Source organism: Pollicipes pollicipes, unplaced genomic scaffold, assembly GCF_011947565.3.
Source record: "Pollicipes pollicipes isolate AB1234 unplaced genomic scaffold, Ppol_2.1 Scaffold_7261;HRSCAF=8764_pilon_pilon_pilon, whole genome shotgun sequence".
NCBI lineage: Eukaryota > Metazoa > Arthropoda > Thecostraca > Pollicipedomorpha > Pollicipedidae > Pollicipes > Pollicipes pollicipes.
The window spans coordinates 49,561,755-49,589,574 of record NW_023597054.1 but is presented as its reverse complement, the minus strand read 5'-3'; the positions used below and the strand labels follow the sequence as shown (position 1 = coordinate 49,589,574).

The 27,820-nt window shown below is 47.0% G+C and overlaps 1 protein-coding gene across 1 annotated transcript in view; it reads left to right on the top strand.

Moving 5' to 3' along the window:
- Window positions 1-27,820, top strand: part of LOC119111571 (trichohyalin) — a 70,995-nt gene that overhangs the window by 11,299 nt on the left and 31,876 nt on the right. Inside the window, exons 2-3 of the mRNA XM_037235381.1 lie at window positions 20,711-20,866; window positions 24,521-24,617. Coding sequence (XP_037091276.1) covers window positions 20,711-20,866; window positions 24,521-24,617 — 253 coding nt within the window. The remainder of the gene's footprint in view (window positions 1-20,710; window positions 20,867-24,520; window positions 24,618-27,820) is intronic.

Genomic DNA, 27,820 nt, shown 5'->3' with positions numbered 1-27,820 from the left:
TTGTTATTTCAATCCATTTCAGTGTGCTGAAGGCTTGAAGTGACCTGTCACGAACTCACGACCGATCTTACTATTGAGTATACAATGCCAATGTCATCTCAGATGAGTTGTAGAGGTTACCGGTTGTGAGGCATGTTTAAACGACCTTAGGTGACAGTTCGTGATGCATCCTAAGGCTGATAACACCTTAAACTAGTGTAAGGTAAGCACATTGGGTAGACAGAATACTTGTCTTCCGCTGGGCTCTAAGTTAACTGGCGCTTGAATAACCCAAACTCTGTCCAGTTGTATGGCCATCAGGGCGCAATCGACTCAACTTCAAGCATTGCTGACCTGGAGACTAAACTGACGCAGCCAGAGGAGCCAAAGTCAGGGTAAAGTCACTGCCAGTCGCAGTATCTATGTATCTTCATCTATGTGTGTCTAAACCTCCATAACAATTCCATCGCGAACTGCAGTTCCAAATGGACCGATTGCAAATTTTCGCAATATTCCATTTCATGCACTTTTTCAACCTGGCGGACATGACAATCATGTATTGGACGTGTAACTAGGGTCAGCTAGGAGACTGAACCCAAGTGACAAGCTGAAGTCCCACAGGGCATGTTAAGGGAAACTTTCGGCCCGTGAGTTTTGTAACGGGTTCAGCTACCAAAGGGTTATCACTCAAGTCTGCCCAAGGTCTATTATAAGAGCACGTGTAATGGAAAGTTGTAATATTTGCCTCTTGGCAGGCACCCAACTTCAAATGTAGTTACGGCGAAGTAAAGAAGTCAAGGGAGGGTTGCGAGTGCCCCCACAGGATGTGGGGGTGTAGTTTCGTATTCAGTTGGGACTCTCACCCTCCCCAATTTTGGCGTTAGCGGGCCAAATCCGTGGAAAAAATTTAACCACGCATGGGATAGTCATTTTGACCTGGTTCAGCCCACCTGATTTCGTAAAACTATTCCACTGACAAGATCCTCAACGTGAAGGAGCAGTGGGTCATCAGGAGTGGCAGTTTAAGATCAGCCAACACAAAGGAGTCAAGCTCATAATTGCCTGCTGCGGTGCAGTGGCCATGCGTGCCAAGTTCTCCCGGGCAAATGCGTGATACAATTATGGCACAACTCTTCCACGCAATGGCAGCGTGACTATGACATTCATATACCTAAAGAAGGTACTGTTATTAATTTTGCATTTATCATTTTAAGTCACCATTTGAATGTCTAGCAAAAAAGAGATAGTCATGGAAATATTACGCACCCAGCCCAGGCGAGGTAGGCCTGGAGAAGGGACCCTTAAACAAGGACCATCTTCATTTAATAAGAGCCTGGGTGGCCGGTTCAATACCACACGCTCGGATGGGGGTCAATTTGATCCCCTGAGACATCAAAATCAAAGAATGCTGTAGACACCAAATTCATGCGGTGGGTTGGGGAATATGACAACTAACTCGCGTCAAAGTCCTAAATTCCTTGGTCATGGCCCGTTCTGGTCAAACATGGTTTAACAAGGTTCAAACTCCAGGTTATTGTCCAAAGTACCACTAGACCTCTTGCAAACCGCCTGGAACCTAGATAGCTGTTCTAAGTCAAAGTGAACTGGAGTTCACTCTAAGTCAGTGACCTTTTTCGGAGTGTAAAAGCTCATCAGAACTAAACGCTCAGGAGATTATTTCTATGTTTTAAGTTGGATAAAAGGTAAAAAATTACGCTACGTGGTACATTCATGGAAAAAGTTTATCTTAGTTATTTTAGGTCAACGACCTACTCTGACATTCGACAAGTCAAAGTAAGATGTGTGTCGCAGTCCCTGATATCAAGATATTTCAAAGAGGCATCAAAAGCTACCCCCGTAAAGACAGCTCTCCAGTGAAAAAGCAGGTCGGTTTTGATCTCGGTTTGACTTATATGCCTGACTCAAGGTCAATGGAATTTTTCTTAATCCTGCGTCAATTGTCTTTTTGACTGTGAAACCACCCCGGAGATTATAGCTTTGTGTAACAATTCACTGTCGCATCAGATCGAACAATTGTTTAAAAATTGCCTGCGCTGACGACAGTGACCTGACTTTGGCCTACCACAGGTCAGCACCCTCACGAGGCACATCTGATTTTTAATACCAAAATAGTTGCTATAAATTGTCAATAGCTATGCGGGGCTTGGTGCAGTTGCGCCGCGCGTTTCGAAAATTAGTCTTGAAAAACGTAGGGGTTGAAATTGACCCCCTGAGCACGTGTTAATACACTTTCACAAAACCTCTTGATTGAAATTATGACGATGTACACGTGTTGTCCCTCACTGTTGGCATATTGGTTAATTAGCCACGGAAAAACCTGTTGACCTGATATCTCACGCCATTTTGAGCCCGTGAACATCAGAATCCGTTGCGACTTTGAACCAATCGCGTCCCACGTGACGCCCAGTGGACGAGAGTCTTTGCAAGTGTATCACACGCGCCCTAAGATCAGGCCTTTGAACCACTCGCGTCCCACGTGACGCCCAGCGGACGAGAGTCTTTGCAAATGTATCACACGCGCCCTGAGATCACGCCTTTGAACCACTCGCGTCCCACGTGACGCCCAGCGGACGAGAGTCTTTGCAAATGTATCACACGCGCCCTGAGATCAGGCCTTTATCATTTAATTCTGAAGGACTCCTGGTATGAATAGAATGGTCAGCGCTTTTTTAGAAAACGAACGTGGAAACGTCATTCTTCGTACGCTGCCAATGTCAGCCTGTTTCCTAAATATGTTTGAGAACATTCTACGTACTTCATGCGTCATTTCATTTGAAAACCTGCCAGTGAGAGAACTTGGCTACTGAACTGGGTTTCTCTTAGAGCAAAAGGTCGCAGGTAACTTTTGTTTGCGGTGATTTTGCGCAGCGTGGTAATGCCATATATGTATACATGTTCGTGTTCCTGTTCGGAAGTTTCACCTGTAATGTACCGTAGCAACTCGCGATGTACTGTAGCAGCGGATTTGTCGATTGCGATCCACGTTGAAGATTTGTGTCAGATATGGGGAACCCGATGAGATACGGCATCAAAGTTAATTGCATTTTGTAGTGACTTGATATGCCTACCAACTGCTTAGCTGAAGCCGGATCTTCTATAGACGTGCTGGTAATCGATGTCAAGTATGCTGTAAAATGTAATCTGGCTGGAATGCGCCCTGGTGGGGCGTAGGGCGAGCCACTTAAAGCGAGGGCGTATGTTTGATCATGTGGCTGAAATATTACCGACCGACACACGCTGAAATGCACAATTTGTGATAAGCTTGTTGTTAAAACCTCACTGACGCCCGGATGCGCTCTCAGGGTTTTAATAAGGGCATGGGCGGGAGCACGTTGAAGGGTTAAAAAGGTTTTTATTGCGTCCTTCAAATTTTCTCTCTGATTTCGTTGAATGAGGAGAGAAGAGAGTTAAGGGGAGAGAGTTGCTGGAAAAACTTGCTGCGACAATGGAATGGGGCCACAGTCTGTAACATCACGTCAATTAATTTTTCAAGAGGAGCAGTCTGACACTTCTTTTTCACTGAATGCCTATCCACAAATGCAAACGAGAAACTATAACGAATGATGAAGATATTTGGCGTGGTCATAGGACCATCAATGTGAAAGTGCTAATACCTCGACACGGTGATGGTTCGTTTAGACATAGGTCGCCCCCAGCCTTAATATATGTTCTGAGCCTTTGTTTCCATTCACTAGCAAACTCGGCACGGTTGCAGCGCCTGCTTTTGGAATAGCGTACTGAATTCCTGAAGGCTTGCATGCAAGAGGTTATTAAACGCATGACAAATTTTGCATCACATTTATTCAGATTAACTTTCTGCATGCGCAAAAAATTGTATTGCGGCCGTTCATGCACTAATTTTGGTCCTTAGATATTCATGACCAAGCATTTGTATTTTACATTCTCACCGGGAAATGTCCGGACGTAAATTTTCGTATCCACGAAACTTTGCGTCCACAGATGTTTGTTTCTGCACACTTGGTATGGGCAATTTTGCATATATAATTTTTCACAAACGTCTTTTTATGGTGTCTATTCGTACCACATTTTCTCCTAACCGCATTTCTTTGCATAATATTATCTTTGTATAGGCATTTCTTCGCATATGCGCGGGGGTGCCGGTAGTGTAAGGCGACGCCATATAGTCTCAGCAGCTGAGTGCGTCGTAAAGCCCCAATCACACACACACTCTTCGCATATGCAATTCTTCATATGACATTTCTGATTGCATGCGATTCTTAGTAACGCATTCTCTGTACACACATTTATTCACAGCGCATGCTTTGCTTACACAGCTATTCGTATGAAGCTCTTCACCGCGCATGCTTTGGTTACACAGCTATTCGTATGAATCCCTTCACCGCGCATGCTTTGCTTGCACGGCTATTCGTATGAAGCCCTTCACCGCGCACGCTTTGCTTACACAGCTATTCGTGTGAAGCCCTTCACCGCGCATGCTTTGCTTTCACAGCTATTCACGTGAAGCTCTTCACCGCGCATGCTTTGCCTACACAGCTTTTCGTATGAAACATTCCGTACTGAGGGTAGAAACACTGCCTTTTGCCTATCTTTGCTGTTGTTCCTCTATTCGTTTCCGTCATCCTGTTCCGTTCTTTATTCATAGAATATTATTTTCTGTCTTCATACGTGACCCTGGGGAGCTCGCGAGTAGTGTAACTCTCTTCTGATGCCATTCTCCATCCTTGCAGCTAAATTGGTGAAGTGTGGGTCACAAGGGCCATGTGTCACAAACACGTGACCTCGCACCCCAACAGCCGCATATTTTAAACGCTCGGTCGATATATTTAAGATTACCTGCTGACAGCAGTTCGTAATCTTAGGAGGCAGACCCAGCGGGATTTCACTACGGCTGTTCGATACTACGCAATTGCCTGCAGACCATGTTTGAGTCCGGGTGCCGCCCATTGATCAGGATCCTCCTGTTATTTGCTGTTGTTTGTCATCTGTATTGTTTTGAACAGTCTGTCTTCAGAATGTCATATATTTTCATCATCGACGCTCACGCCTCGTCTCAGATATCTGGGGACGATGTGCGCCGATTCGCATACATCACCCTTTCCCTGCGCACTCCTTGCGGAAGGGTCCTTCGTGAGATTGAGGAGGGGCGCATGCATTATGCGCCCCTCCACTAAATCAGCTCCTGGCTCCTTGACTTGTGAAATGCCAACGATTGCCAGCAAAACTGTGGTGTGTGAAGAGAGGCGGTCTATGTCCATCTGTGACATTTATCGTACCTGTACAGTCAGTGACCAAACATTTCGCTGCTAACTGCTATACACGATAAACCACGGATGGTGCTAAGCCACGAAGCCTCACCAAGGTGAACCATCGACGATGGCACATTTGTATCAGCTTGAGATGTAGCACATCTGACCAGACGGACGCATGTCACTCGCTGTGCTAATGGTCCACGTAGTATCATACATCTCTCCTGTTACCTCGTTGGTCCCACACCCACCAAACTGCGGGCAATCGACGATGTAAGTCAACGCTGTCAGTGCGGGGGTGCATAAGCAAACCAACGCAATACAATTTTGTTGCCACGTGGCAGCAGAATTTGCTTGCGAACCGTAAATGTCTGCTTATGCACGCGCACATAAGAATGACATGTCACAAGAGCATATGTGAGACAAGGGGAAATGCACGCGTGAGCGACGCAGTGAAGTACTTAAGTAAGTCATGTATTGCGTAAATAGCGTATAAGCCCTGTGTGGTTCTCACAGAAATGCGTGCTTGTCGTTCGCGATAGCATGCGCGTCTCTCTATCCACTCGTTAATCACACTTGACTTATGCTCTAACTTATCGACCACCTGGTTGAGCGCATTCGAACACCTTCAGTCAAAGAATGCAGGCACGAACAAATGAAATGAAATGAGCTGGTGGCGCAAAAACAATAAGAGCTGAACGACTAATGATGCCAAAGTACACGGTGCGAAGAATTCCTCACGCGAAAACGCAAGATGTAAAGCACTTTCCCGAAGATACGTGATACGAGGGATGGCATGGTCAACAAAAATGCGACACAATGATTACATATCAACAACTACTTCCTCATACGAAGTAATATGAACGAAAAATTGCATACTTGAAGAAATTCGATACGCAGAAATTCTTATACGAAATTTTGCGGACGCAGACTATACCTTATGTTGCTGTTACCGACGAATGCTCGCGTTTACTGAGGCTTACACCTATGAGACTTGCGTGCGAAGAAAGGCCGTTCGAAGATACTGATGCGAAGATGTGCATATGCAGATTTGCTCACGAAGAAATGTGATATTGGGGAATATGATGCTGAGGTACGTTTGAAAGAATGGCTGAGCCCGGGAATCCAACCAAACTTCCACAGCATCTTGGTCATGCGGAACAGTCTACCAACCCATGAAGTCTCAACCCTGCCATCTAGTGGTAAATCATCAAACCATTCCGGGACAGCCGGGTTGTTCTAGCAGAGAGCTTTATTTAGACAGCTTCCACCTGATTGATACGCCATCTTCTTGTCCAAATCTTGAATTTTGTATTAACCCTGTGGAAGGCTGGGATGCCAGGGTGAAGTCATGCATATTGCGCCCGCTTTATTACAGATGGGTCTGGAGTGTAGACATTTAATGATGTGATGATGTTCTTTCTAGTGGGGGATCCAGGATGTCGTCTTTGACGGGATTGGGAGAGGGGGGGCGCCACATTGGCTGGCCCCTCAGACTTGTGGATTGTTCCAAAACAAGAAGTGCTCGCACTCCGACCAGTATATTTTAGGATTCTTATGTATGTTATTTGTTATACGGGAACAACCTTTCTGTGCGCAGCCAGGAAAACTAGGCGTGCTGTGTGTGTTCATACATGGAGTGCGCAACATTTCTCCAAATGGTGGTGGGGTCCGTCATTTTGAGGTTAACTGTTTCGGAGAATTCATGGCAAAATGAGCTAAAGTTTGCTTTTAGATTAAAATCAAGCCCAATACTTGATTCCAAGCTTATTTACAGCTAACCAGCTTCCGACGGCACATAAAACTATCTTTGGCAATTGTGCTTAAAAAGAATCGGAGCATATCCGACTGCTGCTGTGGGACGAGATCACCAAAGGAAAATATCATCATGTACATCTCGGACTTGTCACGTGGACTAATTTAGCCTGGTCCGTACACACGAAAAGTTGAAACACCCTGGCGTTCGCAAACACGTGTAAAGCTTTCGACAACAGGAGTATGATCCTCCTGACTTCATCGGAAGAGGAAAAATGTGGGGGGCTCCGAGCGGTCAAGAATGCCCAGGCCTATAAAGATTTAGGTCCCCGTCAAAGGCATTGGCCCTCCGATAAAATGGGAAAACTCAAGACCAAAAGAGAATGCATCAGAGCGATCTAGGGTACCGCGGCAGGCCAACAACGAGGCTCCCGTCAACAGAGTATGGTTCTCACAACAAGCGAAAATAATCCAAGACCGATGGGGTGGGCCCCTGATCGATTGGGGGGGGGGGGGGGGGCGCCCCGGCAGGTAGACACAATGGATCTCGGCCAGAGCGCACGGTCCTCCGAGCAAATTGGTAGAACCCGAGATCCGTTTACATGAATTAATGCCCTTGAGTGATCGAGAGTGCCTTGGAAGGTGAACTATAGTATCTGGGACAACAATGTTGGATGTTCCGTGCAAACGTAAAAGATCAGTGCCCAAGAACATTGAAGCGGGCCCCTGTGCGATCCGGAGTGTCCGTGCAGGTTAACAGAAGGAGCCCAACGAGAGTAAAGGGTCCTCCGCAGATGAGATAAAAGGGAAAGAGTCCTAGATCAATGTGAAGGGCCCCTGGGCAACCGAAATTACCGCGGCAGTTTAATATGTGGGACCTCGAAAATCACGTATAAAGGAATACGAGCGAAGGAGGAGGATCCGTTGAGAGCCCATGATCGATCAAGAGTGCCCTGGCATGTTAGCAGTTAAAGATGCAACAGCAGCGCAGGCTCTCCAAGCAAATGCAAAGTGATCAAGGGAACCGTGGAAGGTTCCTTAAAGATCGGAATGACCAGGCAAGTGGACATAGAGGAGCCCCGGTAACAGCGTAGGGCCTCCGGACAGTGTAATTAGTTTCGAAATCTCCCCAACCGCCACCCTGTCAATCAGCAAAGAATGATTATTGTCTAGTCAGGAGCCCTTCATTTCCGCTTGCAACTGTTAAAGGTCGACTGGAGGCACAAAGGCGTCCAATGTTGTGACGTTTTGTGTTAGAGAACTCCATCCGTTCGGCCAGTTATGGGGGCATCGGAGCCTACAGGTCCCTTCAAAGCCCAAGGGGCATAGCCTCGTGTACCCCTTCTGGATCCGCCACTATGGTGTTCAGAAGGTAAGTATCGATGATAATAATTATGTATTACGTATATTGCATAAGTAAGCAACCATTTTTGTTTGCTTGTTCTCAAGGTAGTTTGCTAAAGATCGGGGGTGAAGCCAGCATTTTCTTAAGACGGAGACGGGGCGGAGCTCGGTGAGCACGCACCATGCCGGTTTTCACCTTTCTGTCGGGATCCATCTATGGTAGAAACGAGAAAAACAATCTGAACGGGGGGAGGGGTCGGCCCTGTCTTGGCTGCGCCTTGCTAGAGAGTATGTCAGAACCCTTACACAATTTGCATTGATTGATGTCGTTTTATGTGCGACATGGTGCAGGGGCAGTTGCGTAAATGAAATGTAAGTGTATCATGGTGAGGCTGCGCTGTGCTTTTAAGCTATCACCCAAATACATCATTACAACAATTTAGCAAACTTCCCCATCACTTGAGCAGAAATAGGAACACATCTGCGTGAGCTATACAACCATTCGCCTCTTCACGCAGCGTTTGCTGGCACCAATTTGATTCCTGGATGGGATCCACTCGGACACTTAGAAGGCGAAATACGATGACAAGTATCAAGGAAGGGACTGGCGCCAAGCATCATCTTGTCTCATCACGAGCAGCTTATAATGACGTGATAATGATGTGCGGAAACGAGGCTGAGGTGTGTTCTGGCTTACACCCATTGTTGATGTGCATGAGGCAAGCTTTAAACCTAGCTGCATCGGGCTTGTCGGCATCGGGGTATTGATTAAACTCATCATGTTACTCATCGATAGTCCCTCATCAAACTTCAGGCTCGTTACAGCGTGCTGTTTCCGTCAAAGTGAACCACAGCTCTGACAGTGACAGCAACCAAAGGTCACGAGGACGTGGCATTTAAGGTCAGCAAGAGCGAATAACAAGTTCCTGGGAGGGGCTGGATTACCAAAATGGTCGTCAGTTATGGATTTGGTGTAATCCATGCCCTACGTAGCGTTTAAATGTTTGTGACTCCTATCGCGTCCTGAACACATTCAGCGCAAGTGAGTTTGCGACTTCGCATCAGCCTGGCAACATGTCAGCTGGTGTGCATGATATTAGTCAGGGTCGTTAATAACGCAATGCTGTTGTTAGACATCGAGGGCTAGATTTCTCGGCTCGGTCTAGTGATCGACAAAATATCGTTAGCATCCTGAGGCTGTGTGTTTAGAGTTACGCTTGATGTATTGGAGAGGACACCGGCGCTTTTCCTCTCATCTGCGTGCTAGCCGGGACCCCTCGGGAGTTTCGTCCCCTGCACAATAGGTGATTACGGAGTGTGGTGCCGGAAATGCTGAGACATAAATAAACATGTAGTTTAAAATTCTCTGGGTGGCGCAAGTACATGATGGCACCAGCGACAAAGACCCGTATTGTATACATTACATACCCGTATACATTCTATTTGCTCTGCTGTTATTTTTTGTCTTTCCTTAAAATTGACTAGACCAGTGGAACAAAAAACACGGCCCAGGCAACCTGTGCCGAGATGAAAATTACGTTGATATCACGCCCTACTGAGTGGGTCTGCGGGAAGCCCTCGTTCGGCGCGTGACTCGGCATCAGAAGGGCGCGTATCGCACGCCTTGGGTAGATTTAAGCCAACGTGGGTTGGGGATTACTACTGATGCGAGCGCCCTGACGTAAAAATAACTACGAACGGGAGAATACGACGCCATCCCCTTTAAATACGCTGTCAGAAGACTTTGTGCATGAGAGCTCAACTCAATGCTGCATCCGACGAGTGGAGAAGACGAGCACGAATGAAACAACAGCGCTGTAGTGGAGACGGACTCGAGCTATCGGCAGGCCATTTCGTGAGCCTAGGGTTTCGTATCCGCTGAATCGAGCCGAAAACCTCTGTGGACAGCGAAATCGCCACCGCTGTAGGCAGACCTCGCCGACCGACGTTGCCGGTGGGGCCTGTGACACGACCGCCAGTGTCGGAACTGATCGGGGCCCCGTCCGGGCAGAGCTGTCAGCAGGCGCGACTGATCCCGTTCGAAGGACTGATCATGTACTGTTCGCTGCTTAGCTAGCTTGACATGTGCTACACGTGAGAGCGGATTTTCAGCTGTTATAGTACAATTTTTTGAACAGTTAATCGCAGCCGGCGTGGGTTTGCCAGAGTCGCCCTGCAAAAACATGACAATAAGCATTACTGCCATGGCGGTAGAAACACCGCCATTGCATCACCTCCCACCGTCAAAAAATGTTTAACCAATTGACGCAGATTTAGAGGGTCAGAGCTGGTTTTTCAGTACACGTTGCATCTATATTGTTATTAAATTTCCCGACACGTGAAAATCACACACCTACGCAGCAGTTGTCACCAGTCTCTTCAACGGACAGAGCCGAACTTCACCATGGCCTGCCTGGAGACAGCCGGCCTCGCCCTGCCCGAAGACGAACTGAGCTCTGCCCTGCGCGGAGCTGAGCTGAGACATGTGCTTCCTGAAGCTGAATTAAGCCTCATTATGCCTGGTAACGAAGCGGTCCTCGCCGGGCCCGGAGCTCAGCTTGTCCTTGTCCTTCCCGGAGCTGAGCTGAGCCTCGTCCTGCCCGGAGCTGAGCTGAGCCCCGTCCTGCCCAGAGCTGAGGTGAGCCTCGTCTTGCCCGGGGCTGAGCCGCGCTTCGTCCTGCCCGGGGCTGAGCTGAGCCTCGTCCTGCCCGGATGCGACATGGGCCTCGCCCGGCCTGGGGTCGAATTGAACGGCATGTTGATCGCACCAGAACGCCTCACCGCAGTTGGCGGCGAACTGCCCGCCGGTGCGCTGCGGCGGGACGGCAGCTGACGGGATGCACATGGCAGGCTCCGCCGGTGGGCTCGCCGCCCGCCGCTGCTCGGGCTCGTGTCGATTCGAGTTCGCCTGCACCGGGGCTGCAGGCCGGCCGGGGACGGCGCAGTCACCGAGATGTCGACTCATGGCCGGCCAGACCCCATCGACCGGCTGCGAATGATACTCGTGCGACCCATCGCTATGGTCACGCGACGAAACAGAGCTCTGTCGCACCCCAAGGGGAGGCTGTGACGTCTGTAGGTGATGGCAGTTGCCCAATTAGAGGCGAGATGTGTGTGGGCTACCGGTGGATGCGTCTCCTCAGTGGTTTAGATTGAACGACGCGGGCGATGACGGCGATATCGGAATCGGAAGAAGCCCTTCCAGATAATAGACATGGGGATGTACTGGAAGTCTATCTGGAGAAGTCTACCCCAGATGACAAACATGGTGGATGCAGTGCGCCCGGGTACGTACGGCTGTGAACATGAGAGTGGGCGCTCTTAGCGCTAATGAACTGCAAGCTGTGGGCGTTAGGCCAAAAGCTTTCAGTGGTCCAAAGCACTGCGGCATTTTCTTGTTCATTCACGCGTGGCTGAGGGATGTCGTCCCGGACAGTTGACAAACCGAAATGTTTCACAATTTCTGTCAGCAACGTTGTTCAGCGCAGTGGCAGTTGAGTGACGCGGGCTAAGTGCATGCTGACCTGTGGAAGAAGAACCGCTCCGAGGCGGGTAAAAGTTTCTGAACAACCATTCGCCTAACGATCTCGCCCATCACGGCGACATAGTTTGCACACGAAATAGCTTCCAGGCGGCAGGGAAGTCGTCGCAATACGGATACATATTTAAGGGGAGGATTCCACAACTGTATCGGGTTTTGAACTGGAGCAGCCATCTTAAAGCTCATACGGTGCATTTGGCAGCCCTGCCATTCTTGAGACCTGCAACTCTCGAGTTTTCGAGCTACACGACCGCGAAGATATGCAGACTATTTCAAGGACACTCAAGCATGCGTGGCGTCATAGAAACACCACGTAAAGCCTGCCCTGCAAATGTCCATGCGACGGTCAAGGCCAAGTCAGATATTATCGTCAAATTATTTCTACCTGGCGTGCGTGAGTCTAGCTCTAGATACAAAAAAAAATTGAATCGCAATCAATGGTGCGTAGTCAGTGCAGGGTTTCGAACGCGACTGGTTGTTTGGACTAGAACCCTTTCGACCATAACTGATCATTTCGGGTATATGGGGTGAAGGAGAATGGATAATGGTAGGGCAGGATTACATGCGCCGGACGGAAGGGGAGAGGGGGGGGGGGGAGGAGGCCGGGAACTGCCGAGCTTCAGCCCGCGCAGGGACCCCTCTGCGGGGTGTGCGCTGGGTGCCCGGCCGGGGACCCTCCAGGGGGCTTCTGGGCCCACCGGCGGCTAGCGCATGTAGCCTGCCCCGGTCAAAGGGGGTATCGCGGGGATTCAGGATAAGACAAGAAAGAGGATAAGAGGGAAAGATCATACGAACACAAATCACGTGTTGCGCTCCATAATTCAGGGAGTTGGACATGGGCGTTATATCTTATCTAAATCATACTTGCGTGCACACAAGTAAACACCTTAAAATTACGGAAATGTATGCCAGAACGCTCCGAGAAAAGGCCAGAACACGAGCAAACAACGATATTTGGTTCAGCGAGCACCTCTTGCACCGATATGACCACCTCTCGGGAGATTGAAGCACTATATTCGAGTCAGCCCGCCGGGCACAGTGGCAATTCAAACACGGCCAGTCTGGCAGCACCTCTACGTCATACAAACGTTACATGACGCAATAAATCAATGACGTATTGAGGAGCATATGTACTAAATAGCGAACTTTTACCTAGATAGTAAACTAAGTGTACTAATAGTGCATTGTTATCTACCTACAGCAGCCTTTTTCACTTAAAAGCTTAACAATAGTTATAAGTGAGCTTATTTAATCATATCATGAGGCTTAATAAATCAATAATAAATAAATGACGCTTAATGAATCATGATGTTTAATTAGGTATCCTGAAACTCAAAATACTCTTTTGCCACTTCTTAGAGTTTTAGTTTGAGAAAAACCTCGAATCTCTGCAATTCTAACGAGAAAATTCTCGTGACGCGTGCACGACAGAAAGTCAAACACCATCCAGTCCTTCTCAGGACTCAACATCTGACGACATCTGGGGAATTAATTGGCTGAAATGTTGTGTACATAACAACGTACCAGACGAGGACGATGGGCCAACAACTAATTATCTCCATAATACTCTAAGTGTTAATAGAAGTATATGTGTGTCCCTTTCATGATACGTATTGAGTATTTTCCACTGAGCATTTGTGCAATTTTTGTGCAGCGGGCTTATCATCTTGTACGGCGGCCAGCCAATTTTGCGACGCATTTTTGTCCAAGGGCTGCAGTAGCCCGGTTCTGCGTTTGTACTTTCGGAACCGTGAAGTACGCTGTCGGCGGGGTGCCCGCGGCATCCCCCTACCGGATTTCATGGATGGCATGAGGACGAATAGACACAGGCTCAGGAAAATTACATGCCATTTTGGGCATCGCTGCCATACGCTATAACAAATATGGGCGATGTGTAACGTAACGGTGTGGCGTGGTGATATTGTAGCTATGCACCTGTAGCGTAGTGATGCAGGTTTGGGGGTTCAGCTCACACCAGTTGACTGACTTGTGATACATCAATATGGCTGATGATATAGCCATTTACAGCCTCAAGTGCCCTTGTCCAATGCACTATGCCTATCATGCTAGTGCTATCAGACATTGACCTAATTTGGTGCCAAGTCTGAAAAGCTCGAAAACTAAGATGTAGGAGAGCAAAGTTCATTGAATGTCATCAGGCTGCTCCAATCACCGATATGTTTTTTTGCGAAAACGTTATTGATTTGCTCTCATCAGCTCATTCATCATTTCACATTTGCGGTGCTTTATGCTTTGGTTCCATGAGAGCAAATTCGCAAGCATAAAATCATGAATGGGTACAGAGTGGTGAAGGAAAAATGATTGCGTGCGGTTTGGCCGCCCTTTACCTCAGTTCTTGAGCATCCATATCCGGTACTATGTTACGTCTCTGTCGAATGATGCCAGCGTGGAATGATGCCTACATCCAACCAATACCATACAATGTCATGGTGTATTCACAATAACGCTGCTTCCTAGAATGTCTTGATAAAAGTGGTGGTTAATTAACAGAGCTCAGCTAATTTTGATGTATTTTCAACAATGACGTAGGTGCAAATAACGTTCGTGCTCTTTTTGAGCTAGCAAATCAGCAATAATCATCATCAGATGCTATCTCATGGGGCTAACATCTGATGATTTATACTGCGACCCATCTGTACGTGCAGTTCTACATCATTCTGGGCGCGATCAAACTTCAGTGCTTTTTAGAAGCCCTTTGCGGACGTTAGGTCTCATGCGACATACCATATGCTACAATGACCCGGCGTTGCCTGACCGGACTTAACAGCCGAATTTGCTCGACTGTCACTTGAACCCCTCTTATCTGGCCGGACGTGACAACCGGATGCGCATCGATAGCACTTTGTAACTTGTTACAAAGTGAGATGTACAACTGTGTTTGAGCACCTGAATATTTGTTCAAATTTTTCGCAGTGCAGTGCTTGCCAGTGTGAATCCAGGCTATGCAACTTGTTTATGCTGTCTGTGCAGCTATGTCTATGTCTACGTTTACGTGTATGTCTATGTCTACGTATATGCTCTCTATGTCTATGCAGCCTATGCTGTCCCAGTACTAGCTGGGGCCAGGGCGGCGAAACTGCAATGGTCCGTTGTACTGCAAGCTTTTCCCTGTGACGTTTTAAGGTAGCTCCTTGAAAAGCGTTTCGCTACTCAAAACGTAATATGGCTGAGATATTTTACTCTAACGTGACATTTCCTTGTGTATATTAGCCTGACCTAATGTGACCTGGAGGTATTCAAGAAAGATGGGATCTGACCTCTACGACTGCAAGAAATTGGCCATCATAACTTTTTGATATCAAGGAAGGCAATGTCATGTAGACCATGAGTCACCTTGGTTAACCAAAGATGTGACCAAGGGTCATCTTAGTTTCGTTCCCCCAATAAACATAAGACATTCCAAAAACGAATGCCGCATGCTCAGAAGAAAATCCAAATATTCGACCTCATCACTCTCCCATATTCACACTCACAGGCTACCGGATGCTCGACCACGTAAATGTTTAAATCGATTTCCCACCATTTTAGTATTTCCGCACCATTTTAGCGGGGATATGCTAAACACGTTTTTTTAACCTGTGATAGCATGTTAACCACGGCTTGTTAGCCAAGTATTGCAACAAATGTAAAACCAAAGTATGAATTACACCACACACAACGATAATGCGATAATCATTCAGTATTCTTTGAAGTGAACGTAATCCTCCAGATTTGGGAGAGCTCAAAGCTCCCGCCGAGATTTCTCTCGGTCTCAGGGGTGGCAAGATTGCGGAATTAGTAGGATTACCCTGTCATAACCCTCGTCCTAGTTTGCCGTTTTTTATAACGTGCCCTGATAGGCGGGTTGATGCCGCCCCTCCCCCTGGCGTTTCCAAACTAATGAAGATAGATCTTAGCCAAAACACCAGCGGATTTTGTTAGCAAGATCTCGCCATTGGTACAAGCTTGTATGCTGTTAAATTAATAATTGACCCCCTTATGTCAGATTAAGGGTCACATTTTCTAGAAAATCTCATATTTTGACTTAACACTATCATGCATACAAGGCCATGACCTGCTGCGACATGAAACCTAAATAAGTGTGTTTATCGTTCAATTGTGAGTGCAGGAGTGTATATTTCCATATGTTTTGAGCACATAATCATGATGTATGGCTCCGATAACGTACCAATGTCGGCCGACCGCGCGCGTTCCGCAGCATCGTCGGCTGCCCCCCGCCCGTGCCGAGCCGTATATCACTGTTCAGTGTTCCTCAAGAACGGCCGCTACTCCGTAATCAGAAAAGCTAGGCTGAAAATTTGGGCTTGATTGCACAGCATGCCAGAGAGTTGTCCTCAAAAAACATTAGGGAGGGGGGGGGGGCGCATCGACCACCGTACCAGGTTGAAATAATAGCATTATCCTTATTCCTCGGAGAAAAACCAGGAGAATGGAGATATAGTTGGGTTGATATTTCGGGAACATACCTTTATCGAGACCATAGCAGAAGTTTTGGTAAGTGCATGTTGCCGAAATATTCACCCAACTATGTCTCCATTCTTCTGGTTTTCCCCCCAGGAGTCAGGTTAATACTGCTGTCCTCTATGTGCACGATGTTCCTCGCTAATGCACTGAACACCAACTGAGGTGCAACAGTCGTGGGTGGCGCGGCCCAAGGGACGTGGCCAAGCTTTTGTCAGACGATTGTCTGCGACTTGCCCCTCCATTTGTGATATCTCACAGCGTTTATCTCGGAGCATCTGACCTTTGTGAGGCCGTGTTCGAGTCGTTATCAGATCGTCATGACAGCGGCAGGTTCCATCTGTCTCTGGTTTAACCGAAGTTATTGCCGAACCGTCTAGGGGAGAGCGATGAATTTGGATAACGCTCGCTGGCGACCAGTTCAGCACACTCCCACAAAGTGTTGGCACCTTACACCGTCCAGGGGTAGCGATGAGCTTGGTTTGTGGAAGGCATATATCAACAGATACCATCTTTTTAACAGTCTAGTGGCAGCCAAAAGGTGACAGATTGCTTTGCGCTGCTGAAAATCACGCCAATGATGGACTGCAATAAGGCTGATCGTCCTCAAATATATCAAACTTGACCACTTGCCAGGTCTAGTCAACACTTAGATAGCACCAGGCGGATGTAGCTGATTCACGAAGAGGGTAATGTCGTAGTAAGTGTGGGTTGGTTTTTGGTACTGAAATAAGTGAAATAAGGGATATCGGTTCGTACACACTACATCCGCCACTGATTTGTGGGTATCCATACATCTGGAGCATCCTGCCAGGGCGGATGCATATGTCATAGTTGGGGCAGAGAACGGCTTGCTATGTGCATTGCAATGTTCATCTCAGTATCGCATGGCTGTGCCCTCCACCCTCCCATTTTTAAGACCCTGCATTGACCCCTGATTCAAAAATATGATTATACGGGCATATGGTTGGACGGACCATAATACCCGTACATTTACCCATGACATCAAAACGTGGGGGTGTGCATGCTTGTCGTGCATGTCCGAATGCTTAGTTTATGTGACGATAACTCCCACTTCTTACCGTTCTGAGCGCCTCCCTGACGTTTTTGAAACTGACGTCTCAATGAAAAGCTAGCTCAGGCCGCAATCTTTTCTTTGAAACTCAGTCGGTCCGAATCAGTCGAGCGGTTTCCGAGAGATAGCAGGCGGGGATCAAATCAGCCTCCGCGAAGATTCCGGCGAAGCTCACCAGCGAGTATAAGGCTAACGATCTCGCAGCTGCTGTCGAATACAACGGGCCGGGCCCTTGACCTCGCGTTACCTGCCAATTTATTGGCTGTTGCGACGCTCATCAGCTGTCCCGTAGCTCATCAGCTCACATACTCGGGCCATGGTGACCGCCCCAATAATTTTCCTCTCTATAAGAAGGACCCCCAGCTTCTGCTTTTGGCATGAGTTCAAAATTATTAAGCTCAGTTAACGACCCTCAATGTACAAGAACGTGCTTGATTAACGACGATGTAGTGTTAAATAGCTATTACATCCGTGGTACTCAGTATTTCAAGCAGTCCTAACCCTCAGGAGCAATGGGCATTACGTGGATGAGAACAATGAGGGGATGAGTAATTCACAATTCTTAATTTTGAAGGTGGGCTCAACTCAAAATATCGAGTTCGGTTAATATCGTCGATTTTTACCATCACAGCGTCATTTAACCAACACGTCATATTATAATGAAGGTCATTAACTCCAGATGAGAACTTCATACTGATTATCTTCCTTTCCATTGGTCGGAGTCTTCTGGTCTGATTCTGCCATTATGCCCTCCCGTATTTCGCGTTGGGGTCTCTCGCTCTCTTCGGACGTCTATTTCTGTTGAAATCGTCACCTGAATGCCATTTCTGTTAAAATCGTCACCTGAATGTCATTTCCGGCTGCGGTGGTGGCGGGAACTCTGACCTTGTAGGGATCTCGCGCGGACGCATACGGCCGTAAATATGCATGCAACTATGCATATTGATGAGCATATGATCATGCATCGTTGTGCCGTGCATACTTAGGTATGTCGCCGCACTGGCCAAGCTCCGTCCAAGTGACATCAAACTTTAGGGGCTGATATCAGCTGACATGCAATCTGAAACGGCACATATTTAGTTGAAAAGGTAACGTACCGTTTAAAGGCCCTGCAGATTATAGATAGGTGTAGCGGATTTCTAACTGCTAACGTGATAGTTAAACCGGTGATTGTATTGCTCAGGCCAGTCCTTATCGCGAGTTAGGCAAATATAGAGCTTCTATTAGCCTGAACCTAGAATTCACCAACATCACTCCACACCCTACTGTCCACGTGCACAACCAACAGCAGCCATGCGTCTTCGAGTCTGTGAACATATGGGCACACCTGATAGCAAACGATTCGCCTTATGTACTAGCTCCAATCGGAAACTAGCCATAATCTCGTGTTACGGAAATGATGTAATTATTAACCAACGAGAAGCGAGTGCAGCATCGTACGACATTGGCTACACCAATCACAGAGAGTGTGACCGCCTTGCGATCCCGGGACTATCTGATGCAACAGACGGCTGGTGAGGCGCTGAGAGTGGCTTTTTAAAGAAAGTATCAAATCACGTTGTGGATGGTTTGCATTTTTCTAGGTTCAAGCGAAACAGATGTAATGGTCTGAACGACCTGCTTCCCTGGAGGGGTGGATGTCTCTTTATGCTTTTCTTAATAGCGTAAGTTGTTCAGTGCATTATCGAGGAACATTATCCACATAGATGAGATAGCAGTATAAGCTTTATTTCTCGGAGAAAGACCGGGAAAATGGAGATATAGTATATCTCCATTCTCCTCTCTCTATATATCTATATTTCCATTCTTCTGATTTTTTCCGAGGAATAAGGCTTCTGGCTCCTGAAGACTCCTGAAGATTCCAGAGTTTATATGTCTGAAGAGATCTGGAAGATCTTAGGGTTCTTCAGATCTTACCACCATAAAATAGGCTTTGTTAAACAGGGCTGATATAAATAATTCGTGCGAATGAAGTCAAGTCCAAAGTGGTAGGTTTTACGCCCTTGGTCATGTACTAGCTCCAGAAATGTTACAACATATCCACATAAGCCGCGTCCGGAAATGCTACAACACATCTACATAAGCCGCGTCCGGAAATGTTACAACATATCCACATAAGCCGTATCCGGAAATCGACCCTTGTGCTGAACGTGGAAAGAGTTAGAAGATTCCTTCAACATATATGTTTGATTTAACAAAGTATCCCGAAATGCATCATAGGGTCATTGACCTAGACCTACGACCTATGACCATTTGCCTATATATGGCGACGCTTCGACGTAAATAATAGCGATATATACTGACATTTACAAGTAAGTAAATGAAAGTAACTGAATGCTTTGCATCTGGGACCATAGTTTCAGATACGAGAACTAAGGGCGAACTAATCTCATTGACTTGTGATGACATTTATGTGTGAAACTGCCCCTCATAGGTTGTTGAACGCCATCGAGATCAAGCTAATCTTGTGTTGCACGTCACACATGCTAGTGATGACCAGAACCGAAGGTCGATGTCGGTCGGTGACCTGTGATAACTTTCAAATGTCACCTACATCATATCGATAAAACACTGCTGAAGGGAAAAGCCAGCCATGGTAATCAGTGACCAGACTAGAATACGTCACTAAAAACAGGCGGTACATTGGGGCACGTTTCAGTCTATTTTCTCGCTGCAGCTCGTCTAGGTCAGTGGCCTCAGGTGACACTGACCTAAACTGACCTAGAAGAGAGGCCTGGGGACTTCAGAATATGTCGGAAATCAACGTAGTACTTGATATCGAACTTGTCATGAGCCCAGCTCAAATGCCTGCCCAGGTGTCTGAAAGTATTTTGTGGCACTTATCGTGTCATTTCTTTTACCGCACTGACTGCTAGCATTCACATAGACCTCCCGTGTCGACTTCATAATGACGTGGTTCGAATGAGCCTCCGCCCTTGCAAGGCTAGATGCGAGCGGTTCACATGGACGTCAGCTTTGCATGAACCCCACCAGCGCGAAGCCTAAAAGAAGTATGTATCCACAGGATATTCTACAAGGCAGGGGAAGCTGTGCGATGATCGGCACGGCTCCGTAATGTTCTCTTTCAGCGTTTATATCTTACTACTGAGTTAAAAAACGGCGCAAATGTCAAAACTGGGTTGCCTTGAGTTAACCCACGGCTTCTGCCCGTTTCCTGTGAGGATATGTCAGCGTGTCTTGATTTACCCAGTTATTGCCTGATTCTCCCAGACCCAGAAGGCAACAGGCTGCTTTAGTGCTGTAACATTGTTTCTTTCATTTCAGAAACAAGTGAACCTGATTCGTCAGCTAGAAGACGAGCTTCACCGGCGAGGCGGCAAGAACCAGGCGGTCGTGGAGCTACAGCAGCAGCTGGACCAGTTTTACGTGGAGAACGATCATCTGACGCGAGAGAACGCAATTCTCAAGGAGACCATCAAGGTAACGGACACGGCTCTGCCGCTCTCAGTCTGGAGGGTCCGAACATATTAGGATCATACTGGACCTCGCAAACGTAAGCAGAAGCTGTTTTTTGGGGGGAAAAATATCAGTGGCAAGCACTTGAATTATCTTTCGTGGACTTTAATTGTACCCATCTTCAAGCGGATTTTACAAAAGGGTAGCTTTGTTTTATCTGCCATCATATATAACCACCCTCATCATCCTCTTTTTTCGCATTCTACGCGCTAAGCGCATAAATCATTCTCTAACACCGATGGCATCTGTTCATCTGTATCAGGAGACATTGTCATGGAATGTGATGGTTGAAATGTTTCTCGATGGATATTAAAATAATAATTTGCCGTAGGTTTAAGGTATAAGCCGCGTCAGTCGATGGAAGAATTGAGTTAACGCATGTGCTGCCACGCATTGGAGGGCACCTCGACTCATTCGTTCACTGATGAAAACAAGAGTCCTAATACGTGTTGTAATCTGCTCAACCAAGCTGATTTAATGGCTTTTTGCTAGCACCCTATTTTGCCCGCGCATTATTGTAGAAGCGCTAAATAGGGTTGATGAATGGAGCATTTCAACGCAGATGATGATGAAGGTCACGTTTGTGAGCGCACGTAGATACACCTATTTATATATTCGCGTTAAGCATTTCGTTGGGCTATTTCGACGACTTCCGATCAACTGAAACTGTAAAGTAACCCTTGCGGAGCATTGTAGACGTGACCATCCGGCTGCCGTCCCGCTAAAAACACACATACACATTCCAAGCCCCCAGCCGTCACTCTTCATCAGTCACGACGTTCCGTGATTTGGTCACTACTCTGACGCCCCGCTCCGTGCCCCGACTGCGCCCTGTGATCTGGTTAACTTCCCAACTGGATTTAAGCTGGAAACACAGAGACATAGTAGCACTGGTGGCTCGAAAGGCTCTGTGTATCAGTGGAACACGAGTTCATGCACTGGAACTGACGGAGACGTCTCATCCTTGGGCCTGTATGCGATGGAAGTTCCGTCAATACGCCACCACGTTCCTGGAACATATGTGGAAGGCCCTTTTGTCCAGCGTGAAGTCGGCAAATGAGCAAGTCAGCTTTTTCTCCCGGTCGATCAACATAAGACGACCACGCACTGTCTGTACTCACCGTTGAACTATCATCATGGCGTAGCACAAGAGCCACAGCGCCATGCTGGCAAGACGGCGCGCGCGCCAAACGCTGAGTACTGCACTTCAGGCTGCCAGTCCGTGGCCATGGACGACATGAAATGTCCGAACATTTACAGTCTCTGGTTAGTGTCGAGCAGCATCTAAAAGATCCAACCACGTATAAGCGTTCGAGCTTTGGTAGTACGTTCTTTGTCACCAAAGGCTTTTTTGAGCATGCTATCGAGTTCTTCAGTCAAGATGGGCTGCTTCCCCGCGTAGCCATGACAACCTCTGGTCACCCGTCGGTTAGCAGCTGCCGGAATACAGCTGCACTTGTCTCCGTTTTGACGTGAACTTAGCCAGCGACTAGTCACCCCACACCACTCATCAGGTCTTCTCGTCTGACTTCTCGCTCGAATCTTGAATGAGCAACACGGCTTCGCCAATGACGATTTGTAGCTTTGTCTGTCAATGCTGCTACCCTTCGTGGGAACAAAATGATACAGAGACGAACATTTTCATTTAGCTCGCCGCGTCCATCTGTCACCTCTGTACCTTTCTGCAGCACGAGCAGGCGCCTGAGGCGGCACAGCCCAATGGAAATCTCCCCGTCATGTTGGTCAAAATGTCTCCCCGCCAGCAAACCCTGGGCAGATGAACCAACAAATCCAGAAAAATACCAATGCCAAGATCTCCCACATAGGCTTGCACAAGACATATAGCATCCAGTTTATCTCGTTTTTTGTTGTTGTCCAGATTATGTCATGCATTTTACTGCCGTAATAAGCACCCTTGATGGGTCCTAGGAAAATGTGATGAAAAGGGACTTACTTACCTTACTGAGACTTGACCCATGCTCGCCAACTAAATATTTGTTCACATCGTTGAAAGCTAAGTCACCCGTCACGACTTCAGTGCATTGGGATTAAATCGAACAATGCATTGCGCGGTTGGTATCGCACCACATTATTAACGACAGTAATTCGCCCTCCTCAGGTATGCTGGTACCCTTTGCTCCCAGCGAATGACAACTTGCCCTTTAAAATATGAGGCTCCTTACCGTTTATTAATGCTGTGATGGTCCAGCAGAACTGAATTTAAGACTCCTACGGTGACGCGAGCCCAGTTCATCAGGCAATCCAGCGGCGTCACGATGACATCACGATGACGTCACGATGACGATGCCGCAGTCGCACGCTCAGTAAAGCCGATTGCAAGTAAACAGTGACACGCTTTTCGTTTTTTTTTTACCAGCAACAGATATCCGAACTGTCTCCATACAGCCGACGGATTGAGTGAACTTCCAGAATGCTTGTCTCTTTTATTTGGCGATATCTAATGGACGACCGCCTATTTTCAGGATCGCACTGTAGGTTTGTTCAATCTCACGGTTCGTTATTGTTTACCGTTTCTTACTGCTATCGTATATTGGTACTTATGCAAGTACCTATGTCTGGAAAGCAACGGCCGCTGCAAGGAAAAACTATGCTTTTTGCATATTAGCACGCGTTCGGGTGGAAAACAAATTTATCACTGCTAAGTTTGTTCCAAAATAAGTACCGCGCCAAGTTTTGCGTAGCTATATACAATTAAATGACGGGTCGTTTGACAGTAAAATTTAGATGGATCCTGCGAGGTCACTAACTTACGGCTACTAGGTCAAGGTCAGGCCATGGATTCTGCGAACCAGCTTTTAGGGAGTCGCTCAATGTAATGCAACAACAGAGTGTTAGACGAGACCATACATCTCTGAGATACTTTCTTAGCCAACGTAAAAATTGAATGAACAATGGTCATCGACCTAAGATCAGTTTTGAGGGTCAAATCAAGGTCAATCCAATCTCTTCCTTTATCCTAGGGCTTGCAGTATGGGGTAGGTTTTGGTGCCCATTTCGAATTTACTGATGCCAGGGATCGTATTATGCATCTTCCATGCACTTTCAAAGGTCAGAGTAGGTCACCGACCTCGAATGACCCGGCTCAGCATTTTGCTTTTAGTAACATATTGCCTAGCGTAATCTGTGTCGCTTATTCAAATGCAAACTTAAAGTTGTCCTTCGAAAAAGCACGACCTTTGAAAGGTCAAACAAGGTCACTGAGCCTAAATAACCATGTGACCTTTTGCTTAAAACAGGTATCTAGGTTCTGGGGGCGCTTTGGAGACCAACCTGGAGATTGGCCTTGTTTGACCCTATTTGATCCAAAGGTCATGACCTAGGAAACTCAAACTTTGACCTAAGTGCGTTTAGGTGCAGGCCAACACCCTCTATGAATTTTGTGTCTCTAGCTCTCTTAGTTCCTGAGATCTCAGGGGTGTCAAATTGACCTCCACCCGAACGAAGGCTATCCAACCGGCCACCCAGGCGCGTGTTAATGCAAATATGCTAGCTGACAAAGATAATGAACCTCCAGTGATACTCCAATTAAATCAATGACTTCCCACATGAAGATATGCTCGTCAAAGTAAGGTGGCAATAATTTCATTTCATTTTCAGGAGCTCGAGCTCAGGATCGACACGCAGAAACAGACTCTCCTTGCCCGCGACGAAAGCATCAAAAAACTCCTGGAGATGTTGCAGACAAAAGGGCTGGGTAAGTTCATCTTGTCTGACAAGTGCACAGCATATAGTGCGGCTGATACTTTCGTAATGATTGCGTGTTTATTTTAAATTGTACCATTTACCTCAGGTAATCGTTTATAGAGAGCAGGCAGTGAGCTGTACTTCCGCTCAAATGTTACGACGTCTTCGATACCATGAGAGTCAAAGATTATTTCACTAGTGACCGTAGGTGTCTCATGCTTGGTAATCATTACTCTTGCTAGGACATTTCGGTGAATGCAAAAGCAAATTGCGCGACGAAGCCACGTATGTTCCTTTCGGGCTCCCACCGCCGCCGTCATCTCGCCTTATTCACCTTCACACCGCGCCAGAGCTAATATCAGTCGCACAGTGGGGTCTTCGCAGGTGTGACAGCTGCTGGGAATCCCTCTCACGACATCACGACATATCTCGATATCACGGTATCTCGACACATCAGCGATGACGCCGCCCTTGGATTCCTTCGCCCATCAGTTGTCAAGGTTGACTCAGACTCTGCATCCACGCAGCCACCAAGCACCGGGGCAAAGCTCAGCGCGTGAGCAGTGGACACGGACCATGTTGTTTGTGGTCAGATCGTCGTCTGCAGGCCTTACTGGGGTTATGTTCTTCCTGTTGGAACCATTTGCACCGAGCGTGCCCGCAGAATAACTCTCACACGACGCCATGCCCCTGATATAAATGCCACGCCCATAAATGTCACGCTCATAAATGTCACGCCCATAAATATCACGCCCGTGATGCATGCCTCTCCGTCTTCGCCGGCTTCCCCAGCTCTCCCAGTGCGGGGTATGGCCACCAAGGGATTGCGTGCCGGCCCCGGTGTGCTGGGGCCAAACAGATGGCGTTGTAAGAGCCGTTACCGTGGCACGCAACTCTTTCGAGCGTATTTGTAATAACTCTGACGACTAACCTGTCAAGACGAGCCGCGATGTCAAACCGTGCGTCTGCTAAAACACAGAGGGAAGAGCTCGTTCAAGTCCGTCGAGGTCAAAGCAATAATAATTTATTTTCAGGGGTCACAAAATAACGTGAAGTCATCTGCGATTGTTTTATTACAAACCACAACCTTTGACCTTAGGTCAGCTTGTGCTTTCAACCTTCAAGTGCAGCAACGAATTTGTGTGCGATTTCTAGACTTGAACTGACATGGTTTTAACCAAGCATGACCCAAACGATGCGGTGAACGGACTTCCCTTGGTGTTTGTTCTACTGTTGCGCTGACAACAAAAGTCAGAAGTAGCATTCGCTATAAATTTTCCCTGCTGATATAACGGCTTAAAAATACTTTGACGCCAGTCAAAGGTTTTACCTTTTTCCGAGCTGTGTCTGGAATATCCCCTCCGAAGATCACGAGTACTGACGACGCTCATTATGTCGCCACACTACGCGCTCAAAACCGGTAGGCAAGCCGCACAAATGTGCCACGCCGCGTTGCGGGCACCGGTTTTGTAACGTTTTGTCATTCCAACTATCGAGAGCAAAGCCATGTTTCTATGACCTAACGGGATAGAAAATTGAAAGTTGCATGCCAAATAAAAAAGGTTTGATCTTGGCCAGTCCAAATTTCATCACGGCTCACTCAACAAATTGTAAGATACCTTCAAAAATTTGGATTGCTCGGCTTCCCTTCACACCTTTTCTCACTTACTTTGGTCGTCTAGAGTTAGAAGACCAAAAGTAACGTGCTATCTCTGGTAACACAATTTTTGGGTGTTCAAATAGAGCTAAGCACCCTCCAACTACTCTTCCAACAGTTAGCTTCATGCTTCTTCCCATTGAAAGATGAAAAAACCAAGCTTCCATCACACATGCTAAATATTTTCAGGTGACATCAACTGTACAGGCATCCAGCGCAGATACACCAATTTCTTATTTCAAGCTTAATGCCATGCGTTGGGTACCAGTAATGTTATCTTTTTGATGATTCAGACAGATATAAAGCAAATTTCATTGGTTTTAAAAAACACGGTTCCCGTGTATTGGCGGAAATGTGACCAATTTCAACTTTCTTCTGTGCTGGTGGGGATAGGTTGTTTTTGGATAGGCCTTCCCTCCGGGATTTTGGGAAATATCTGGTGGATTGTCTCGCAATTCGTTTGAAATGATGTCCGTAATATTTTCTACCCTCGTAAAAATCTGAAGGCAAAACAGTTCTGATAAAGTGACGTAATCAAGCAAAACATGGATGACAAGTTACCGTAAATGGAAGCTTTCAACCGGAATTCTAGCTCAACTTCAAGTAAGATTTTAGAGCTCTAAATTTTACATCTGACAAACCAAGCTGTATGCATGCATTAAAAACAGCGATTTACTGTGTCAAACCACTTTCCAAGTTGAAGGGCATACCACAAGTATGTTAAACTAGAGCATACAACCCTCTGTGCACGTTTGTATGATCTCATTATATCGGGTCGCAGCCTATTTGTTCCCAGCCAGGCTCCCGCTCAGACATTCCGATGTTGCTTACATGTGCACAGCGTCATGCGTCTCCTGGAAAAATTGCTTCGGAAAAAATCCTTGGCTTGAAGTATTAACACCAGGACACACTGACTGTGGGCCTACTGCATTCCAAAATGCATCTATTGTCGGAGTGTTTTCCATTAACCACAATGCTCAAAATGGGCTTTTATATAGTTCGTGAATTACAGCCGATAACTACAATGAGCGATTCTATCAGCCACCTCACAAGATTGAGATTCGTTATCTGATGAAAAAATTATCTACACTGTTAACCCCGTTGCTGGTGTTTACTCGCACGCCGATGACTGATTTGAACGCTTGTTTGCAGGCTGACACCACCCGCACCAATTCACACCTAAGCATATGGTCTTCATTTTCACACCCTGCACCAATTTGAACATCCGTTTGCAAATGAACACCATTGACAAGGCAATCAATCTGAAGTTCATAAAACTGTACTTTGTAGGTATAACCGCCTACAGTGACCAGTAGAAATGCAGCAAATTGTGTATGCTTGTGCAAAAGTGCATCACAAATCGTTAACGGGCTATTCAGCACCTATTTGAGTTGAGTACTGCATGTGCCTATTGCTCTGACCAGGACTTCTTTCATCGCCAAAAGTTGCATCTCAATGAGTAAAGAGTGCATCGAATGCCGCCGCCATCTTACCTGCGCGGGACGAGCATCCCGACGCGCAATCTGCGCCACTGTGCGCCACTGCGCACGATTATC